The 21,385-nt window shown below is 34.9% G+C and overlaps 2 protein-coding genes across 3 annotated transcripts; both read right to left on the minus strand.

Moving 5' to 3' along the window:
* Positions 1-980: 980 nt before the first annotated feature.
* Positions 981-12,768, minus strand: LOC136810199 (kinesin-like protein KIF23). 2 transcript variants are annotated; one of them, XM_067066769.1, is made up of 30 exons: positions 12,665-12,768; positions 12,082-12,174; positions 11,543-11,572; positions 11,169-11,274; positions 10,758-10,894; positions 10,404-10,510; positions 10,004-10,168; positions 9,628-9,740; positions 9,129-9,250; positions 8,745-8,939; positions 8,513-8,578; positions 8,351-8,404; positions 7,998-8,059; positions 7,760-7,794; positions 7,603-7,656; positions 7,351-7,415; positions 7,024-7,126; positions 6,640-6,848; positions 6,483-6,542; positions 6,287-6,337; positions 5,304-5,393; positions 4,925-5,164; positions 4,499-4,592; positions 4,313-4,380; positions 4,066-4,083; positions 3,757-3,828; positions 3,388-3,518; positions 3,199-3,268; positions 2,782-2,840; positions 1,154-1,266 (listed from the first exon to the last, which is right to left on the minus strand). In XM_067066769.1, exons 1-30 carry the CDS (start codon positions 12,737-12,739, stop codon positions 1,251-1,253), a joined length of 2,760 nt encoding a protein of 919 aa, XP_066922870.1. In that variant the 5' UTR covers positions 12,740-12,768; the 3' UTR covers positions 1,154-1,250. The 2 variants fall into 2 exon arrangements, with proteins under 2 accessions (XP_066922871.1, XP_066922870.1); XM_067066770.1 differs by lacking the exon at positions 4,066-4,083 and having other exon boundaries at positions 981-1,266.
* A 5,677-nt stretch (positions 12,769-18,445) lies between these two features.
* On the minus strand, positions 18,446-20,711 carry LOC136810200 (uncharacterized). Its single transcript, XM_067066771.1, has 2 exons — positions 20,288-20,711; positions 18,446-20,015 (listed from the first exon to the last, which is right to left on the minus strand). The coding sequence occupies exons 1-2, from the start codon at positions 20,679-20,681 to the stop codon at positions 19,081-19,083; spliced, it is 1,329 nt and encodes a 442-aa protein (XP_066922872.1). The 5' UTR covers positions 20,682-20,711; the 3' UTR covers positions 18,446-19,080.
* Positions 20,712-21,385: the final 674 nt, after the last annotated feature.

Raw genomic sequence — 21,385 nt, forward strand, 5'->3', positions numbered from 1 at the left:
GTAGCGCCCCCGCCATATCACCCACCATCGACCTGCTGCAGAATAAAAAGGAGGAAGACCAGTAAGACTGAAGACTTACACGATGCTAAACGTAGCGTAACATTGGTAATCTTCCTACTATACTCACATCTTCCCAAGAGGGCGACTAAAAATCCTATAAACTGTCTATTGCTTACATTAGCACATACGACCTTCTGTAAGGGTGGGAAGGGGGTACTGCTGGTCTAGAGTAGACCTGCTTTGACGGCCAACAGCGACATGTCGTTGCTGTACGTAGGAAAAAAATTGGTACTTGTTTATGTAAGAGCCATCGTTTTTTACCCCTCCAATCCAAACCCTCTTACAAAAACAACAGAAAGTCCCTCTCTTACGGATATAAAAAAACATAAAAGACGGTTGTAAAAATTTGTCTAGGGCTAGAATATTTTTCGAAAATTGTCTCTAAATTTAGTTTCTCTGTCGCGTTATGGGAGGCATACCCGACATTCACCCAAAACACCAAAACCCCTTTACCGGGTTGGGTGGGCTACTGAATATTTTTTCAACGGGCACAAAACTAAAATAAAATGAAACACAGCAGCTTTTTCGTCCTTTACCCCTGGTGGCTACCGTGAGTTGAGTATCACAGCTCGAATAGATAACGTCAATATTTTCTCTGATGAAAACTTGGCCTCTGGTACCCAGTGGCTGCTTTCGGAAACATCCATCGAATTCCTTCAAAATTCACAGCATTTTGTTTCTGCTGCAGATTATATTAGCTTATAAAACAAGAAATGTCCCTCATTTTTTTTCAAACTCTTGAAGAGTGAAAACTTAAATTTCTAGGGAAAGTCATGTCAAAATCTTGCTGACATTTTTTCGATTTAGTCCAAAAAGTAAAATGTTTTGGAAGAAATTGTGAAAAGTGCACTATGGCAATCAAAAGAGTTAAAAACGAATAAATTAGGGTGGTTGATAAAAAGAGGATAGTCGATATGATCTGAAGGTTAAAGGTGGTTAAATATACATTGTATTTTAAAAATAAAGAAATAGAAATAGATTACAAATATACAAGGGGCAAATTAGGATAATTAAATCAATATTCAAAATATTTCTATATTTTTATCGTCTTGGTTAGAATAATTAGCTATCAGCAGATAGGACGAATTCGTCAATCATTTTCTTTCGTTATTTCTTCTACTTCTACCATCTTTAATCGATTTGATTTACCTATTCATCCACACCAACGAAATTTTCAATGCTGCGATTACTCAATGCTTCGATTTTCTGAAAAAAGAAAAAAACAAGTCGTCGTAAACTTACTTAAAAGGGAATAATGGCGTAAGACAGCTACCGAACACAGAGATACAGATTACTACAGATCATCACCTGCGTTAGAGAGCTAATGACGAGAAGATGTGTTTGAAAAAAAAAAACAATTCCAAGGTTCGAAAAATTTAATAAACTTAGAGCATTTATCAGCGACGTTAGCGCCGGGGTTAGCGCATACTAAACAAGCTAGATGCTGAATGGACCTACCTGATGATGAAAGTTAGATAGCAATGCGAGGAGAAAAAAATCAGTCAGAAAATATATCGTTTAGCGAAAATGCATAACGCAATAAATTCATCATTGATTGTTGATGGGGGGAGAGGGAAGGGTTGTAGGGAAAAATTAATAGAAAGTTCTGGTCGCAAAAATCAGTTTTATTGACAATTGAATCATGCTTGATGGTGAGCATTGTTATCAATAATGTTTTTGTGTGAAGAACATAGAAATACAAGGAAAACATATAATGAAAATTTGCAAAGACGGCGATTTCCGGCATTTTCAACCGGAAAAAACTTTTTCTCAAAAATCGAACTCGGCCATGTTTTGAGCATTGCAAATACGCATCTTTCTGCAAAAAATCAGAAAAAGCTAAAGATGAAAATTCGAGAAAATGTAAAAAAAAACGGTTTTTTCCGGCATATTTTTCTGGCATTTTCGGCCGGGAAAAAATATTTTTCGAAAATCGGGCTCCGTCACATTTTAGGTATTGTCATTTTGCATCAGTCTGCAAAATTTCATGAAAAAATATAAAGCACAGCTCGAGAAATTCAAGAAATACCGTTTTTTTTTCCGGCGAAAAAGGCTGTAGGCCGTGTTTCCGTCCGTCCGGCGATTTTTAGAAAGTTCCGGCTTCAAAAATCACTTTTATTGACAATTAAACCATGCTTGCTTGATGGTGGGCATTGCTATCAATAATATTTTTGTGTGAAAAAAACAACGAAATATAAGGAAAAAGTCCGATGAAAATCTGCAAAAACGGCGATTTCCGGGATATTTTCCGGCATTTTTTCAGCCGGAATAGAATTTTTCTCAAAAATCGGACTAGGCCATGTTTTAGACATTGCTTATACGCATCTTTGTGCAAAAAATCAGAAAAAACTAATGATGAAATCTCGAGAAAATGCCAAAAAACCGGTTTTTCCGGCATATTTCCGGCATTTTCGGCCGGAAATGAATTTTTTTCGAAAATCGGGCTCCGTCACATTTTGGGCATTACCATTTTGCATCTTTGTGCCAAAAATTAGGAAAAACTAATGAGCCAATCCCGAGAAAAGCTAGTAACGAACGGACGAACGGACGAACGGACGAACGGACGAACGAACGAACAGAGGTTAATTTATAGGACCTACAGCCCACAGGGGTAGGTCCAAAAAAAACATTACTATTAAAACGGCGTGAAAACCTGAAAACTAATGTGACAGTTAAGAATAGGCCCAAGGAACAAACTTGGGAACAAAATTTTAAACTCACTTGGCATGGTGCGTTAATCCTGGTGACGTCCCTGGTCGCCCTTCAATACCAACCGCACACTGAAAAGAAAATGATAAGCATCTTCAAAAGATCGTTTATATAGAATTAAACTTGAGAAAACATTTTAAAGTATATTTCAAAAAGGTGTGCAGTGTTTTTATTTGTTGGCCATAACTTCCCAACCAGTTCATGTTCATTGGTATCGTTGGAAAGGTATCTAAATGTGCTTATAGTTTTCACTACTTGGTTTTTAAAATTCGTGCAAGAAAGTGAAAACAAGACAAAATTTTGCTACTTTTGATAGAGAGTTGCTACGAAAACGATTTTTATATCAATGGAAAGCTAAATAATACGCAGACAATTAATTCTTCAGGTGATTTTGAGTTACCAACAATGAATCAAGAAATGACTACATACGCGAGTTTCGACGCTGGTCCAACTATCATCACTCGCTCCTTCGTCTTCTCCTTCTGATTTTCGTTTTTTACTGAAAATAGAAATGGAATAAAAATTATCTATAAATAGCTAATAGCAACAGCTTAACATTTCTAATTAAATTTTTTATCAGCCGTCACTGCTTGAAAACCCAAGAAAAAGCATACTCACGTTTTAGTATTAGTTTTCGGGGGTTTAGGAGTTGAGGGGATTCCACCTTTAGCTTCTAATGTTTTCTTCAAAGTCTCGATGTCGGTGAATTGAACACTAGTACCACCTCCTCGAGTTTTCATTACTTCTCCCTGAAAATTGAAAGAAGTGAGGTAGGTCATCTCTAAAGTACGGATGAAAAGTGGCTGCTGATAACCCCATGTTGAAATTTTTTAGGCACTGAAGCACAAATGCATCTATGAAGAAAAAAATTAAGGAAGTACCTTGATTTAATATATTTTTCTTCAAAAATTAAAAACAACCATTACAGTGTTTCACACACAAGACGATTATCAGATGTGGATAAAAATTACTATAATAAAGAAGTACCTTAATCAATTTAGTTTCGATTTCACCGGAAGAATCTTCTTCTTGATGCGTCAGGATGTAGTTCGGTGTTGACTGAAATCAAGAACGGGAAACAGTCGAATACAAAAACATATAAAGCAATGCCCAGCAACTGACATAATATAATCAATTCTTATGAACACTAATAAAGAGACTTTCAACACAACGAGGGACTTCTGGCAGAACAATTTGACTCTCAAAACAACTGATATAACTTGAAAATGACTAGGAATAGAAAAAAAATGAATAAACTGCAAATTTGTCTCCTTGCTACTGACAAAGCAATCTTACTGGCATGTTCCAAATGTGCTATAAAAAAAAAGAAATAAACCGTGAATATTATCAGGACCTGCCTTCTACTGAAAAAAAACAAATAATTTCATGTACAGGAATCATTGTGTTCATGTAATGGAAATAATTTTCACCCATAGGCTCATCAATTAGTAGTGGGATAGAACGATGAGAAGAAAAGGGTGTTTTAAAATATTCGAGTTTCGCGAGAAAGAAATTCAATAAAAAAATTTATTTTACACAATACCTTGAAATCTTTAACTTTTGGCATATCCACCGTCTTTTTGTTCTTCAAGTTTGGCTGCATTACGGTATCTGAATGGAAAACCAACAATAGTAAATATATTATATTCTAATCATAAAAAAGTGACACTCAGTCCTTCTTTGGAAGGTATTACTTTTTGAAATGTAACATAAAAGAAAAAGTTATTACTAGTAGCAAGTGTCTCCGTGGGTTTATGTTCAAGCCAGTAATCAGAAGATCTTGATCGTCGATGTTTGGCGCGAACTGGGGCAATATCTTTATTCTGTAAAGAAAGTTTCACTCCTTTATGACAATACTAAGTTTAAATTGGATTAAGACTAAGTTTGTTTTTGACACTATGCTCATTTATTCTACTGGGATCTTCTAAGTTGTTTGTGTATACAGACTTGAAAAAAGACATGTATGTCTCGATTGGGAATACAAATTGGCATTAAAACTGGCTTCAAAAGAATACCAGCATCGTTGTCAATCTATCTCGCCAAAGCTTATATCCTTTTAAATAAGTAATTTATAACTTCCAAAGGTAGCTGACCATAAAACATCTAAAAAATAAATTTTCAGCGGAAAGTTTCTCCCTTATAAAAGCTTACTTACCCTTCCTGCAGAGGGTGGAGGTGATCGAGATCGAACTTTCTTCTTTCCGTGAGGCGTTGCATTGGTGGTGGTTTTCGTACGTGTATGCAGAGGTTTGTTAGCTATGGGTGGTCGACGTGACGATTTGTGAACTGCTGGGTGCGGGGCGGAAGCAGGCGTTTGTGGGTAAGCTCGAAGAGGTGCCTCTTCTCTTATCGATTTCTTCACCTTGCCTTGGTTCTCAGCAGGAACATCCAAGTGCTGAAAGTGTTTCAAAAGTAGTCGAAATTTGTAGAGATTTTTACGCACTTTCAGCCGAATATAAAATACTTTATGACGCTGATGAAACGTCAACATTAAATTGTTGTCCACAACTAAATAAGAGAATGCTTAAACTTACTTGGACGACGTTTCGAAGTTGACGGAGTTTTTCGGATTTTTCAAAGATGTGTCCTTCCATTTCCATTTGTGTTTGTTTTACACGTTTATCCTGAAGTAAAAAAGTTTTCATAAAAATGAAGCCAAAACGTTAAAATTTCATACGTCGACAGGAAACTTCGCAGTAAGATGACCATTTCAACAATGTTTGAGAAGAAAACCTATTGCATGGATAATATTAGCCTGTACCAAACTCTTCTTTGCTGACTGAAAAGATAACTCGAAGTTCGGTTTGTTCGGTTAACATTCCGTGTCTCGCACTTTTTTCCACAAAACTCTGTATGTCTCTGTGGTGGAGCGTAGCTATTTTTAGCATTCAATCTATAATCATGGTCGAAATATATTGAGATTTTTAACGTTTTTCAGAATTTAAAGTTCGGACGAGAATCTGCGAGAATTGCTATTTTAGCACTTCCACTTTCTTTCATTGAATATTTCGATTTTATAGGGGTTCGGTGGCTTCTAGGCTATATTCCAAGCCTTATTCGAGCAAATTTGAGTTTTTAAATCCTGAAATCCAAAGGTCCTAAGTCTTAAGTCTCATGTTAAAACTCAAAGTTAAAACTCTACTTTCCAACTGTAGTTTAAGGTGCTTAAAAACCATTTGTGGTATTTAAAATTTCGCCGGGAAATCACCTTTGTCTCAAATATTTTGTCTATGATTGTAGCTCAACTAAAGTGACGTTACTTTTAACGCGTCAATGCAATGGTATCTTTCAATTTTCAAAAGAGCACTCCTACGCTTGTATTTTTTAGGATTTTGTCCCAGAAAATTGGGACAAACTGAGACACGTAGAATCTCGCTAACCGCAACCAACCGACACACGGTAATGTTTTTTCAAAATATAAAAACGCCTGTGGGTGGGGTGGTACAGGCTAGGATAATATCTTCGTTTCACTTTTCATAGATATAAAAGTTTATAAAAAAGACTGAAGAAAACATACCATTTCTTTTTCGTAACGAAGCCTTTCTGAAGATGTTAGATCTCTCAATGCCTATAATGAAATACATATAATATTTTTATATTGTTTGGCAATAACTTAAGAAAAAAACTTTGTTTTAATGCACTTGCCAGGCTACAACTTGATGACTTTGTTGCACAAAATGGAAAATTTTCAAACGATCAAAAACAAAATTTACCTGCTTCAGTCTCATTTTCTCAGTTCGTTCTTTATGGACAAGCTCTCTTTGTTTTTCAAGCTAAAAATGGAATTAACAAATTATTAAATTCAATCAATTAGTCAACTATACTAAAACAATACAAGTTCAATTTTAATTGAAAGTTTGATGAGCATACCTCAACTTCGACTTGTCGTTTTTGAGTTTCGTAAGTTTGTGATGATCTTTGTAATGTATCGCATTTCTCATTCAAAATTCGAATCTTCTTCTCGAACTGTTTTGTTTCTCTTTCTCTGTCAGCAAGAACAGATCTTTGATCGTCCAGTGCTTTCGTTAGATCAATATTATCTTGTTCAAGTTGCAGTATCATTTGTCTGACTTCGTCCTCTGTAAAAGAAGAATGATATATCATTGAAATAAAATCAAAAACCATGGAACTAGATGAATCGCGTTGACTGCAATAACACAAAAAGAACCTTGTGCTATCTTTCTATATAAAATGCAGGGACATTTCTCATTATAGTTGATCGAATGTTGTTGCAAATCAAAATATTCTTCATACGTCTTTGTTTCCAGTCGGTAAACAAGGTTCGCCGCAGTTTTATCCTTTCTTCTAAGTATTGCAGTAGATTGGGAAGCGTGGTCGCGTCATTGAATGAGGAGAGCTATGGAAATAGAATAATTTGATCAAAAATTGAAACGTTGTTCAACAAACACCTTTTTCTAATCATCCTAAAGTTAATAAAAACGCTAACAAAAAGAGATCAGAAAAACTTTTATTAGAGAACATAGCCAAACCTAAATTTTGAGGTATAACTTTTATAAAGTGGTCCACTTTTTCAAAATATGACTGTAAGAGTTGTGAAGGAACAGGAGATGAACTACTAACCTCTAATAACGGCCATGAAGCAAATTGTTGAACTGTTCTCATCAAATCTTCTTGACTTCCAAGGTCTAAAGGAAAATATATGGTGGTCATAATCACGACGGTTCAGGATGATTGGGCAAGTTCAAATCAAATCAAATTTTGCGTCCACAGGTCATTTTTGACTAAAATCTGATCGATATTGAACGAGCAATTAAACATGCTAAAAGCCTATACACTTATCATAATTCTAAGAAACGAAATGATTTGACTTACCACTACTTAATCCATCTGACACATCCTCCACCACATTCTTAAACATCTTGCTGGCTGGAAATAAAGTAAAAAATAAGTGTGGTAGTCCAGGGGAGAGAGGTTTCTAAAAACATAATATCATAAAAATGAAGGTGACAACGATCAGAAATTTTCATACCTTTTCCTCTACCAGGTGTAAGTCCAAGATCAAACCTTAAAAAATTTAAAAACAAATTAATTACATTTGCCCAGCATTTAACAGCTATCAATTAGGGCAATAGCTTAATATTGAAATGAATCGAAATGAACAAGTAAATTATTTATATAACAAATGATATATCGCCTCTAGATCCCATTAAATCTATTCATTTGAGTCATTTAGAAAAGGGTGTTAACCAAAGTAATAAGTTACTTACTTGACACCCTCTGATCTGGCGACTTTCACTTCCTGAGTCATTTCAGCAAATTTCACAACGTGCTGTAAAACAAAGATACAAAATTACATCTACCTTATTACACGAAAGTAAGTAGACACGGCCTTGAAATTAACACGCAAAAAATTAACACAAATTTTATTGCTTTTTCAAGGAGACCACAGCTGGTTTTAATTAAGAGTCTTTTTATTAACACAAAATTTTTCAGTTCGTGTTAATAAAATGACTAGTAATATATTAGTGTAATAAGGTAAGTCATTACCATTAAGTTGTAATCTTGATTAATTTGAAGATGGTATTCTTTTTTTTGATAATAATATTGAGCAAATACTTACCACACTTTCGTCGAAGTCAGCAGCACTTGGATTCAAGCAAACTATCATTCGAACCTAAATAGTAATAGTAATAAGGGTTGAATTATTATAGGCGTTTGAGAAAAGAGACATGAAGAGATATACTAATCACCAATACTAAAAAAAGCAATAGTGAATACAAACCTTCCCGTCGCCATCAAAGTAATTTTTGTAAAGATGTGTAAGTTTTGAGTCACGATATGGCACCATCTGAAAGAAGAATTGAAACCTTATAAGATCAAGGAATGAACAAAGACGCTTGTTATTTGGTTAGGGGGTGGTTAAATTAAACTAAACTATTTACTGCACTAGATACAATTTATCTCATAGGAGAAGTTCCACTTATTTCATGGCATCGACAGATTATCATTGCTACCTTTGAATTGCCACCACTTTCTTGGCTCTTTTGGTTTTCTCGTAAGGTTTCGATGCAAGATCGCAAAGTCATGAGAGAATTGTTGATGTGCCCTGCTTGTCTTATCCTATCACCATCAGCTTTGGTACGACTGGTTCTTTCTGATCCAGCCAAATCACACAAAGATAACTGACTGATACCAATTAAATTACGATCCTGAAATTAAAAATAATTTTTTGTTTCAATGTCAACATGCTATTATGAACCATTACAAGATTTGACGAATCTCCAAGAAAAGTTTCCTTAGGAAATTCAAAAGAAAGTCCACTACAAAAGAATATTAAAATGTTTCACAGTTCCAAGGGAGCTTTGATATATCATATTGCAAAGATTTTCATATGTTACCTTCATTATTGAGTCTCCATTTGGACCCAATGGCGCTTGAACAAGCCTGATTGTGAAAACACAATGGCTTCTGCTTGATTCTGCATTGAGCATAGTAAGAGCAGTCTTCCTTCTATTTTGGCCTGAATAGAAAATGTGATTATTGGCTCACGATTCATTCTAAAAATCAGTCATGCTAATTCACTCCAAACAGAACTTAACAATTGGGAAAATTTTCAATGAAGGAACTGATAACATGTGTGGTTGGGGTGAGTTTCAGTTTCTATTAAAAGAAACCCTAGTTAATACAAAAAAAAAAGTATTTCAAATTATGATATAATTGTGTTTTATTACAGTGTGTGTTTATTGTATTTCTGACAGTTTTAAGGTTTTTAGCCAAATTTTATTTGATTTTCAAGATTATGGTTTATATGGTTTTCAGGTCCTTAGCAACCCTATTATTTTGTAAAATGTAATCTGAAGAAAAGCTTAGGAAATTCAAAGCATCCTATGAAATTACCTTTCCAGAACAAATCAAAAGCTTCTTCAGTACTTTTCACTTCAACTTCAGTAGAATCATACACAAACATATTTCTTCTTTGATCCTCACGTAGAATTTTTGACGATGGTGTTCTAAAGAGAGTAAAATACATGCAATTTATTGTAAATTATTTTGTAAGTACAAAATTAAATTTGTACAATAGGCCATTCGGTCCACTTTATCTTAGAAACCAAAGTAATGTGTTTTGATGATTAAGGTGCTTTTTGAATACCAGCTTTTCTTTTGACCCTAAGGAAAATGCTGTACAAATTTCACGAAAGTTGAAGGATTATATCTAAGTTTCTCCTGGTTATTAATTGATATCCAACAAGAAAATCCTGTGCTTGATAAATACCTATTCTTTATTGGATCGATGCAACTGTCATCAAGCAAATCAAAAATGGAGTTATTGTACACTTCGACAAAGGAGATGAAAACACCATAATTGTTATCTTCATCAATCTCAAGACAAGTGGAGTCTGGGATTCTCATCATGTCATTGTTGTCCATTCTGTTTCTCCTAGAAAATAAGAACAAATTGTCAGTCAACATTTCCTGTAAAGGAAATTTACATAGAATTCAAAATGGTGTTGACTTAAAATCCAAACTATTCTCTGTGAATTGGAACATGCAGGAATTATTAGAGAGAACAATTTCAATAATTGAAACATTTTAACAAACCGTTTTTGTAAAAAAATCATCAAAATTACTTGCATAATAATAATTGCTTCCAGTTTATTTTCATAATATCTTACATATTTCTCTGTTGCACTTCAAGCTCACGTTGCTGCCTTTGTGCCTCATCTTTAGCATCAACATCAGCCAAGATATCAAATCCATTGTAGCCGTCTGGTTTAAAAATCTATCAAAAGGATTAACAAGCAAGAGCTATTGCAAAGAAAGCACTGTAATGTAGAACTCATCCAAGGAAACCCTTTGAAAAATATCTTGTAGAAAGTGAAATATCTTCCATATACATATATATCCCCTTTGAAAAACTCAGATTAATTTCCACAGCTTTGCAACCGTATATCTACCTTACAAAATCTATAAGAGAGTTGCATCAGCATTTCACTAGAAGTTTATGAAAACTTGTTGGCGAAACTTACACATCTGCTTGTTTGAAGCTGGCCAATACTATTAAAGACAACATCCAAACATCTAGGTAGAACACCGCCATCTGTTGGAGTTCCATTCATTGTGTGTGTCTTTCCTGATCCTGTTATTCCATACATAAAGCACAATCCTGAAAAATATTATGTAGTGTAAATTTGAAAAGGAGACTTAAAACAAAATATCAGCTTTCCTTTTGATCCAAAGGAAAATATTCTCCCAAAGTTAATGAGTAGGGTATTGGGGAGAAAGTCATTTCATTTTTATTTCAAAAAAGTTTACCAAAAAATAAATAAATATTCTTATGTACACATGATTACTATAAGACAGATGAATTCTGATTGATTTGTCTTTATGAAGTAAAAAAGAGATGGATTCCAATCAGGGGATTGAGATTGTTGACTTACCATTTTTGCCATTCAACAAATCTTCAACTAGAGGCAAGCCAACATTATCAAATAATTCACTTTGGGAAACAGATTCTGTAAAGACCTTGTTGAAAGTGCATTGTATCTGAATAAAGAGCAATAAATTATTGTAATGTATATAATTACCTGAGCAAGTAATTAAAAAATCAAAAAACCAATAGAAATGCAAACTCTCTGCAACATCTTGCATCAAATAAAAAAGCTGGCCCTCTTTATCTTCCTACCTTTTCACTTTCAACTTTTTCCAAACTTTTTGTAGCTAGGCATTCAATAACATTAATTCACCCAGCTAGTAATGCAGAAAATAGGATTTTTCTTTTCTAGCTGGTATGCCAAGGGACAAGAAATCTTACCTGTTCAATCTTTGATTGTGTTTTCAATGTCTGAAAATAGAAAATACAATGGTCAATATCATTACTTGCCATATTTCAAATTCATTATTTTGACATTGAGGCTTAATTTATAAAAAGATTTTCTTTTAAGGTGAAAAGTTGAATACTTTGTAACAACCAATCATAGGGTCAGCCCAGGTCTAGGTCCAAGGCAAAAAAATAGGTCTCACCAAATATTAAAAGTTTTTCAGCAGCCCGCTATAATAAGTAAAAATCTCTTCAAAAATAACACAAGCGAAGCGAGGACGAAATTTTAGGCTAATATAAAGAAAAATAATAGAAGAAATAGTCAGCCCGCAGCTTTGCCACTGAAATTCCAGTCCCCTAATATTTGGCTGTATTTTCAGGTATTTTAGCTCCCGGTTTTCATTTGCATTATTTTGGGTGTAACCCCCCCCCCCAAAGTCAAGGGGGTTGACGATATGCAATGTTATTGTTTCAAGTGGGAAACAGTGAAAAAGGTTTGTTAGAAAGAATAAGAGAATTTAAACGGGCAATACCTTTGGTGCATTCAACTGGAGATTTCCATCATTGAAAATTTCAACACAAGTCTCTTCACATTCATCATTAGGAGGTCTTACACGACAAAAGACCTATCAAAATAATAATAACAATAATAGACATTATAACAATAATAATTACATTTTACATTTGTGCTGAAACTTCTTCTAGGATGTCAAATGGAAAAGTGACTTAAATTCTTATTTTTTGAATTAGAACGATTAGAAAACAGGGCTCGAAATAACAGTCGGACATTGGACATTGTCCGACCCAAATAGCTTCATGTCTGACCCAAAAATCATAATTTTCAAGCTAAAGCAACCCTGATCGGACATTTTGTCCGACCCACTTGAAATCTTTATTTCGAGCCTTGAGAGAAAAGCTGGGAAAAAACAAATCAAAAACTGTAAAGCAACAGCCTATAAACATTGCTTGAAACCCCAGGTGCACTTTAGCTAGCTTTGGGGTATGCTCTTAAAAGGACCCCCATCCCCCCTCAGACCATACATACTTTTTGAATGGTCCCTAGCAGAAACTGTAGTAAAAATAGCACAAGTCATTATTAAGTAGAAAGAGACCTACCTCTATTGGATCTTGATGCTTAGTTTGAGGTGTAGTTTTTCTTTTTGGAGTTTTCAAAATACCATTTCTTGACATTGTGACTATTTTAATTTTCTATAAGAATATTATGATAAAAGAATGTTGTAGTGTACACAAACTTTTAAAATGTATTGCATCAAGTTGCATTCTTTAAGTTCCAACCAAGTTCAGGTAAAATTCCAAGCACTTCAGTCAGTGTCCATTTCCTTGATTAGTAATTGAGTTTTGACAGCTGAACTGATTTTAAAAGGTTTATGTTCAAGAAATAAAGTGTAAGTGTAACAGAAATTAAACTGGTTTGAAATGGCAGAGCGTAATTAATATTAAACAAAAAATAAAAAAAAATGAATTTGATGGATTCTCAACCATAAAAAGAATATTTTCATACAGATCTTTTTGAAATTTTTCCTAAAAACTGGGTTTCAAAGTTTTTTTGGCAATTATATCTTAGTAACGGGGCTGAACGAGGTGCTTAGTTAAAGGGTCTGTGTAAAAATCAAATGTCAGATCCCCCCATTTTGATTGAACCAACAAAAAGGAAACTTTAACAAAAAATTGAAGAAAAAGATTTTGTTAAAGATTTGGGAGTCCTAATGTCCAACGATTGTCATGTCAAAAATCGGATTGAAACAACTATTGAAAAAGCAAAAAATATTCTTGGACATTATGAACCTTCACTTGCCACTCAACCTGGCTCATCTCATACTATGCTAACTCTATAAATCGCTTATTATCCTGATTCTGGAAGACTGCTCAGTTCATTGGAGCCCTTGTGCTGTCAACTGCTGTCAACCTTATTCAAAGACTTGACGGGATACAGAAATCTTTTTTAAAGCAAATAAGAGGAACATCTCAAAATTACTGGGAAAGTCCCATGCAGCTCAAGATATACTCACTTCAGAGAAGGAGAGAACGATATAGGATCATATGCACATTCTAGAAAGCATAGTACCAAACATCAATGATAGCCTCAAAGCAAAAGAACACCTGTATCTAGGACGAATGTGTGTTACCAAGTACATTTGTCCAAATAATTCGAAATCATGTGACAGCACCTTAGCAATACAAGGTGCAAAGCTGTGCATGCTCAATGCAATGCCAAAGTGCATTAAAAAATTGAAAAATGTTCCAGTTGATAAATTCAAAACTGCACTGGATAAGCACCTTAACACAACCTTAACCCTGTCGGCTGCACTCCTGTTCACTTCAACCTATCAATTACAGCCGGCAATAAGCCATTACACAGTTTGCCAGCAACATTTTTGTAAATTTTATTTTTAGAAGAGGATTTGGCCTAAGGGGAGACAACAAAGAGAAGTATCCCGCAATTTGCCGGCAACAAAGAGAAATTTGTTTACAGATTTTGGCAGCATTTTTTCCACCCTATAACAGCCGAAAAGTTGCCGGCTACTGTTACCAAACAAATAACTAGCTAATTGTCGGCACAAACAAAGCCCGCTAGTTACTGACAGGAATTTCATACCCTTTAAATCGCTTGTATGGTCAAAAATTTCCTGAGATTAATTATGTTTGCATTAAGTTAAATCAAAGTGTACTCACACAAACGGACATTTGAAAAAATTTTCAACTTCTTTTTCTTATGCTATTTTTTGAAAAAAAAGATACCCTGAAGTATCTGAATATGGTGTAGTTTTTTATTTTAGTACTTCTATATTATATTTTATCTTTAGTCAAAATTTATGGTCCTGTTAATAGATTTTTAACTTGTCAACAATGAAAAATTGGGTCTTGCTTAAATATTTGACCTACAAAATTGAAAATTTCTCTTCCATAGCTATAACTTTAGATTTTTTCCAAGCTACTGGAACTACACACTAGGTGCGACACAAAAAAAGTTTCTCTCTTTTAAAAACTAATCTTCTCAAAATCTAAAAACTTTATGGAAGAACCATTCTTATTTCATTGGAAAGAAGAAAGATTGACTTGAATTTTGATGGTTTATTTATTAAATTTATATAATAAATAAAAAATTTTAGATAAAAATTATAATTAGCTGTTTAAATGACCTTCGTTTAAACGAACCTGGTTTTGCCTGCGTTTCCTTAAAGTGGAAGGTTTTTTGCCAAAAAAAAAAAAGATTGCTTTTAAAAGTCAGAACAGAAGCTGAAAAACCCACTTTCCCTAACCCTTTGCTGCAGGCAAAAGGGCATTCCTTTACCCCCCAAATAGTTTGATACACAGCGATGGCAGCGCACATTTTCCCAGACCATTTCTGAGAAGTTTGAATTACAGGGAATGTGTGTTGATTTAATTGATCATCATTATATACGTTCAATTCATTGATTCCAACCCCTGTCTGAGAAAATCTTTCTTTTGTTTTGATTTCCATGAAAGAATCATTTTCTGGTTTTCATGTTACAGTCGAGGATTATACCCTAAATAAGAGAATACCCAAGTTAGAGGATTACCTTATTTAGGAGATTTTCAGTCTATTTTTTTAAGGGAACGTTACCTAAACTAGGAGTACGTTTCACCAATTTACTTCAGAGCAGACTATTTGCACAATATGAAAATAAGATCACGTTAAAGAACACGTTTCCGTGATTCCGATGACCCAAAAACCAAAATAAAATACCTTTTCATTCTTTTTCAAACTTCGAAAAACCATAAATAGTCTCATTTGCATGTGTTGACGTAATTTTTAAACTTTCACTCTCTGTTTGACCGCGCTTAAATATGTTTCTTAAATATGGCCCGATCTATATTATTACTTTTCATGAAATTCTCATGACCAGACGATGTCAATCGAACAAAAATTGCAATCGAACCAATCGAACGAATAATTGCGATTCGATTGTCGAATGTAATCGAATCTCAATCAAACTGCCGATTCCTGGGTAATATTCGATTGTGTTCGATTGCGTTTGAGTTAGGTTAGATTGGTTCGATTAATAGTTTATGTTCCATTGCTTCGATTACGATTATGTTCGATGAGTCTGATTGCGATTAAGCTAAATTGGATCACTTTGTTAGAGCTTTTTAGCATGGGCGGCTGAGCGCTTATTAAGTATCGTACGAGAGCGAATAAAATCTAAATAATTCGAACGACTCGAACATAATCGAATACAATCGAACGTAATCGAAGCAATCAACTGGCAAATCCTGGGTAATATTCGATTGCGTTCGACAATCGAACTGCAATTATTCGATTGTGTTCAACTGCGTTCAATTGATTTGGCGTTTGATTCGTTCGATTGACACCGTCTGGTCATGATGTAGATCAGCCTTTAGATTTATAGACCCTACCCATCCTAGGTCCACGAAACATAAGCAGAAACTCAACCAAATTTTGCTAGAAGGGAGAAAAAAACATGCTGAGTTGATCTATGAAGTTCAAAACTTGCGCAAAATGATGGGAAGGCCAAAAATTAACAAAGAAAGGAAAGTCTCCTAGTTAAGAGAAAGAAATCTCCTACTTAAGAGACCTTCTCTTAAATAGAGTATATCTCTTATTTAGGGTATAATCCTCGACTGTGTTACTAGATGCTCTTTTAGAGCTTTAGAGCTACTCTGCCTCAGCTTTTTTTATATTGAGTTGATTTTGAATTCCATACCGTGAAGTCGGATAACTTGCATCAGTGGAGGGAAACTTGTATAGCCATCAAATGACTGACCAATCAAAGCAGGAAAATTTCAAAACAAATGAACTACGCAGCTTTGCTCGCAGCTTTACTCTACCGTTTTTGTTTTTATTTAACTTTGTATTTTAATGACTAGCCAGGTCATTCATTTGAGGGCTATGCATGTTTGCCTCCACTGATGCAAGTTACCCAATAGACCTTTTTTCAAAGAGGCCACCCTGTTGAATAATTATGTAGTCCAGCAGAAAAACAATGATAAAACCATGCAGAATTATTAAAATATGCATGATACAGTAATTATGCATGGCTCTATCATTGTTTTTATGGCTGGAATACATAATTATTCAACAGGATGTCCTCTTTGAAAAAAGGTCTATCTCACGACACGGTATGATTTAGATCCTTCCCATCCCTGCCTGTCTGGGACAGATTAAAACTTTATAGAACACTGCAATAAAGGAGTGGTTGAAGCAAGGGCCACCAAGCAAGGTTATGATTGTTCATTGGGAAGGTTTGCCAGTATGAAATTTGGCAATTTGAGTCAAATCATATACATTCAAATAAAATTTTCTGTGATTAGTTTCAGTAAAAATAAAAGAAAAAAAATTGTAAACCAGCTGATATTTTGACAACTGAAATACAAGAAAATTATTTGAATATGAATGAAGTATATATAAAAGTAATTGAAAACATACACCTTAAAGTAAATATATAAGAATCATTTTCAAACTTGAACAGACATGAAATTCTCACCCAATCTTGAAGTTAATCATGTAACCAACTTTTTCATGTTTCGTCATGTTTATGTTTTTGAAACTTTCCAAATTCGCCTCAAAATTGGCGCTGAGGGGAATGGACCAATGAAATGCCTTCCTAGAGCATCACGTGGGTTTTAAATTCTGAATGACCCGGACTTCTTCAATATTTCGGAAGTTGTTTATAGCGGGACTCGAGGAACAAGAGCCGCTGCACCCACTAACGTACTCTCTGAACCCTGAACCGAGTGTATCTCTTCTCACGTTTATCGTTTCGTAACGTAAGTACGGCAATGAATTTTGAAATTAGCCGTAGGTAGATACTGGGGTCTGTGTACAGATATGAAGGTAATACCGAGTTTATGTATATGAGGATATCGAGGGCGACGGTAAGAGAAATGATATAAAACAAAGTTGATAATTGATGTACGGCTCTATATCACCTTTGCTCACCTAAACAGACGACGGTACCGTCATCAAGCAAGGTGGACGGTGATTTTGGAGGCATGTCAACTTTGCTTTATACCGTCCTCCTCGATTTATCTCGAATACATAAACTCGCTAAAAGATCGATGGAGAATCAATGCCTTTTGTTCTATTCTGATTTATCATCGGAAGCAACAGCTGTTTGGTTGCTTTGGGAATAAGATGATTAATTTTGGGTATACTCGTGGGAATATTTAAGATGAATGAAAAGACATTACATTTTTAACAAGTATATACAGAGTGGATAGCAAAGATTTCGTTCACAACGCAGTGTCCTACAACATCTTCCATATTGCAATGGACCCGCTCAATCACTTCCAGTTCAACCACCACCCCGACAACTGGATGCACCTCAAGAATCGGTGGTACAACATCAATTCATGTGGTGCCAACTCAACGGTGACTAAGCTACTCGCGAACTGAAACAATGTTACGAAAAGTGTGCCGGACATTTCTATCCAATAAAAACCTCGTTCCCTGCCCTGCATACTAGAGGAAGGAAGGAAGATGGTACGAAGCAAAGTGGACATGTCGCCAAAATCACCGTCAACTTTGCTCGACTACGGTAAAAAACACCAAAGTATCAACAGTCATCTGTTTAGGTGAGTAAAGTAGCGACTTTGTTTTGCATGGATTTCACTTACCTTCGCCCTCGACATCCTATGATACATAATCTCGAGATCTAAAGAGTTAGAAGCTTGTTCATAGCTTGTTGGATAGCTTAGAGTCTCCTCTTTCTTTTAGGCACCTTTGGCGCCGCCCGACTTAAAGGGTGTTAAACGGAATTTGTCTATTTGCTATGAAAAATTTGCTCAAAGTTCCGGCAGATCTACTTCCAACCACCCGCAGTCTAAATACTAATAAAGGTATTAACGCGACTATTTTCAAACGAGAAATATAAAGAAAAATACAGAAAAATATAGAAACAAGCCTCGAAACAAGCTATATTTACAATTTCATGGGTGAAACTCAATGACAGAAAAACATATAAACAAACTAAACTCTATTTTACAAAATATGTTTGGAGTACTTTAATGGGATACATTTTCGTGGGGATTAAATTTCGCTGTAGAGCTCATAATTTTGACAATATTTTCACGATTTTGTGACTTTTACTGCCAAATCATGCATGTTGGTAGACGATCCTATCGAATAATTTAGGAGAGGCGTGATAAATTCGGGTGGAGTAAGCAGTGGCGGAGATGTTTACAGTGTTTTGTTCCAAAACTCTACCGCCACTATTTTTCCTGTAAACCGCCCTTACGCCCTAACTCTTTCCCGCGTTTACTACTGACCTCTAAACGGACGATAGCATCGTCTAGCATGTTGGTTGTTGCAATACACATTATTAACGCTTCTTTGATGCCAGTAAACATTTGAAAAGTAGTTTATTTGACATTTTTTAGTTTTGTTTAAAAATATTTCTGCAGATAAGGCCTTTACAATTTTCCATTTGCGACTTAATTTCGCGGATGACAACCCCAAATCCGCGAAATCCGTGAAATTTAACACTCGCGAAATTTCATCCCATTAAAGTAGGTAAAACGAATAAAGATCAGTCTTTAATTTTTCGAAGAAATCTATTCTTCCTGAGCAATAAGATGAAAGCAATGATGAAACAACAAAGTATGAGGACGGTGAACCATTCGAAGCTTTGCTGATAAATGAAAGAAGCTGTAAAGAAGCCTGTACAGCAACATACTTTTGCAACAATATAGCGATGCGATTCCACGTAACTCTTGGAATTAACAGGTACTAATGAGAATAATAACCACTTGGAATAAACTGTCGAACCGAAGCCAAAAATGATGTTTAATCCAAGACAGGACTCAAACAAAGCCATTTTCAATGCTTGTGAATTAATTGGTATCTGAATTGAAATATTGAGCAAGCTCAATTCCATTGCTGCTAATGAGAAGCATGAGATGAAAAGGAAATAGAAGATGTATCTTCCTTTGAGAGTACGCTGTTGGAATAAGAACATCACTGTACTGAAGATGATAGCACCAATGCAAGTTAAGGTGCTCACTCTAGTGATTGACCAAGAGAAATTATAAAGACCAACCATATTGATGATGACTTCCATTAAGGAGTATACAAACCCAAGGAAACCATCTGGAAGGATAATGGATAACAAGTTAATATTGGTGACAGTGTCCATTAAAGACCATAATCGCTCACCAGAGTGTCCATCACCTTTTGTTGTACTGTTTTCCTGCTTAAACCTTTTAATAAATATCTGATAGCCAGATTCTTTAGTCAAGTCAGTGACATTGATAAATGCCAGTATAGCATACAGCAATAATACAATGGATAAGACCAAGCCCACACAATTGTATTGGTTAATTTCAATGGGACCAATATGAAATTGAACATCAGTGAAAAGGGCTGGAGTAGATGGTGCAATAGCATAGACGAGTGATGCAGAAATGTGATAGATGGATAAAACTTTTCCAAGTTCATCTTTGGTGTAAACTCTCGAGAATTCACCTGTAAAATAACAAAATTGAAATTTCTTTTGCGATTTTAAAATTCTTGCTATTGTTAGAAAAAGTCGGACTCCTAGGTCCCCTCCTAGGTGGTCCTGAGCAAAATCATCAAACTTTTTTTCTTCAAATTTCAAGTTTTCTTTTGCTCAGGTTAGGTCAATTATTCACTAAGGGCACAAAAATGAGCAATCTAGAATTTACAAAACTGAGATTTATTCAAGTATTTCAAAGTTCACCAGATGAATGTAAAGGTAAAAATGTAAAGACACATACCTGACATTGCAGGCTGTATTCCATCAGCCATCCCACACAGCCCGCGGGCTAATATTGGAAAATACCTCGAGAAAGGTAAAATATAGATAATATTTCCAGATATTGAAAGCAAAGCACTCATCATTGTAATTCGCCTCAGATTTCTTGTTTTGTCCATGTAACGTCCAACAAAGGTGGCAGAAAATGCTGCAGAGAAATACATGATAGCCATAGTAATGGAATAAAACAAACGAGCATTTTGAACTTGAAATGTATTTTGGTAATAATAAAGAGCTGACACTGCAACTGAAGAATACTCGAATGCAAAAATACATTTTTGTAAGATACCAATAACAGTTGTTCGTCTGCGTTTCGTATACCAAGCTTGTAAAATCTGATCTTCGTTATCCTGCATTGTTATTTAATGCAATCTTCTCTCTTTCTTTTGAACTTTGAACATAAGTTTTTACTATAAGTCTGATTAATGCGTGCAGTGCAATCAAATCAATAAAGATATGTATGACTATCACTCTAGTAATTTCTTTTGTTTTTGAGATGATTATCAGTCATAAAAACCGTCTAAAAAGGATCCTTTTGAAATAAAAAAACTCGGTATCTGTCTTGGTATCTACATTATATACAGAACATTTACCTGTCGACCACACTCTATAGTAAAAAATTAATGATACGATTTCTTTACAAACGTTAAAATTGTCTCTAATTAATTTAAGTAAGGCTGGCGACTCTAATACTCATACTTTTGTCGGAAGTGATTATGGCAAAATACTTGTTAGAAAATTATTTTTGGACTATATCGAAGGAGTTCTTTTGAGAAGCACATAGACAAAGAAGTCTCTCTCACGGTCTGTATCTTTATATTCACTGGTTGATGGACTATCCTGTGGCATGGAGGGGGGGGATAATGCTACTCTCTACCCTTGCCAACGTACCGACGGCAAGTGTGCCTCTGAAGTTCGAAAAATGGACCCTACGTGGGACTCGTTTCTTTTCGAAAAAAGTGACCCTGAATGGGACTACAGTAAAACTCAAATTTTCTTAAAATATTCTACAAAATATCCAAAAAAGTACCATTCAAGGGACTGATTTTTCTATTCAGGT

This window comes from Clytia hemisphaerica, unplaced genomic scaffold (assembly GCF_902728285.1).
Source record: "Clytia hemisphaerica strain Z4C2 unplaced genomic scaffold, Clytia hemisphaerica genome assembly, whole genome shotgun sequence".
In the NCBI taxonomy this organism is placed as follows: Eukaryota; Metazoa; Cnidaria; class Hydrozoa; order Leptothecata; family Clytiidae; genus Clytia; species Clytia hemisphaerica.

Bases quoted from the DNA above. Each gene is read 5' to 3' on its own strand.
- LOC136810200 (XM_067066771.1), bottom strand. From the start codon at position 20,681: ATGCAGGATAACGAAGATCAGATTTTACAAGCTTGGTATACGAAACGC. The intron at 20,016-20,287 runs GTATGTGTCTTT...GTTATTTTACAG, and splicing joins AATACAGCCTGCAATGTCAG to GTGAATTCTCGAGAGTTTAC.
- LOC136810199 (XM_067066769.1), bottom strand. From the start codon at position 12,739: ATGTCAAGAAATGGTATTTTGAAAACTCCAAAAAGAAAAACTACACCT. The intron at 11,275-11,542 runs GTAAGATTTCTT...CTCTTTATTCAG, and splicing joins CACAATCAAAGATTGAACAG to ATACAATGCACTTTCAACAA. The intron at 4,381-4,498 runs GTAATAACTTTT...TTTTCCATTCAG, and splicing joins CACGGAGACACTTGCTACTA to ATACCGTAATGCAGCCAAAC.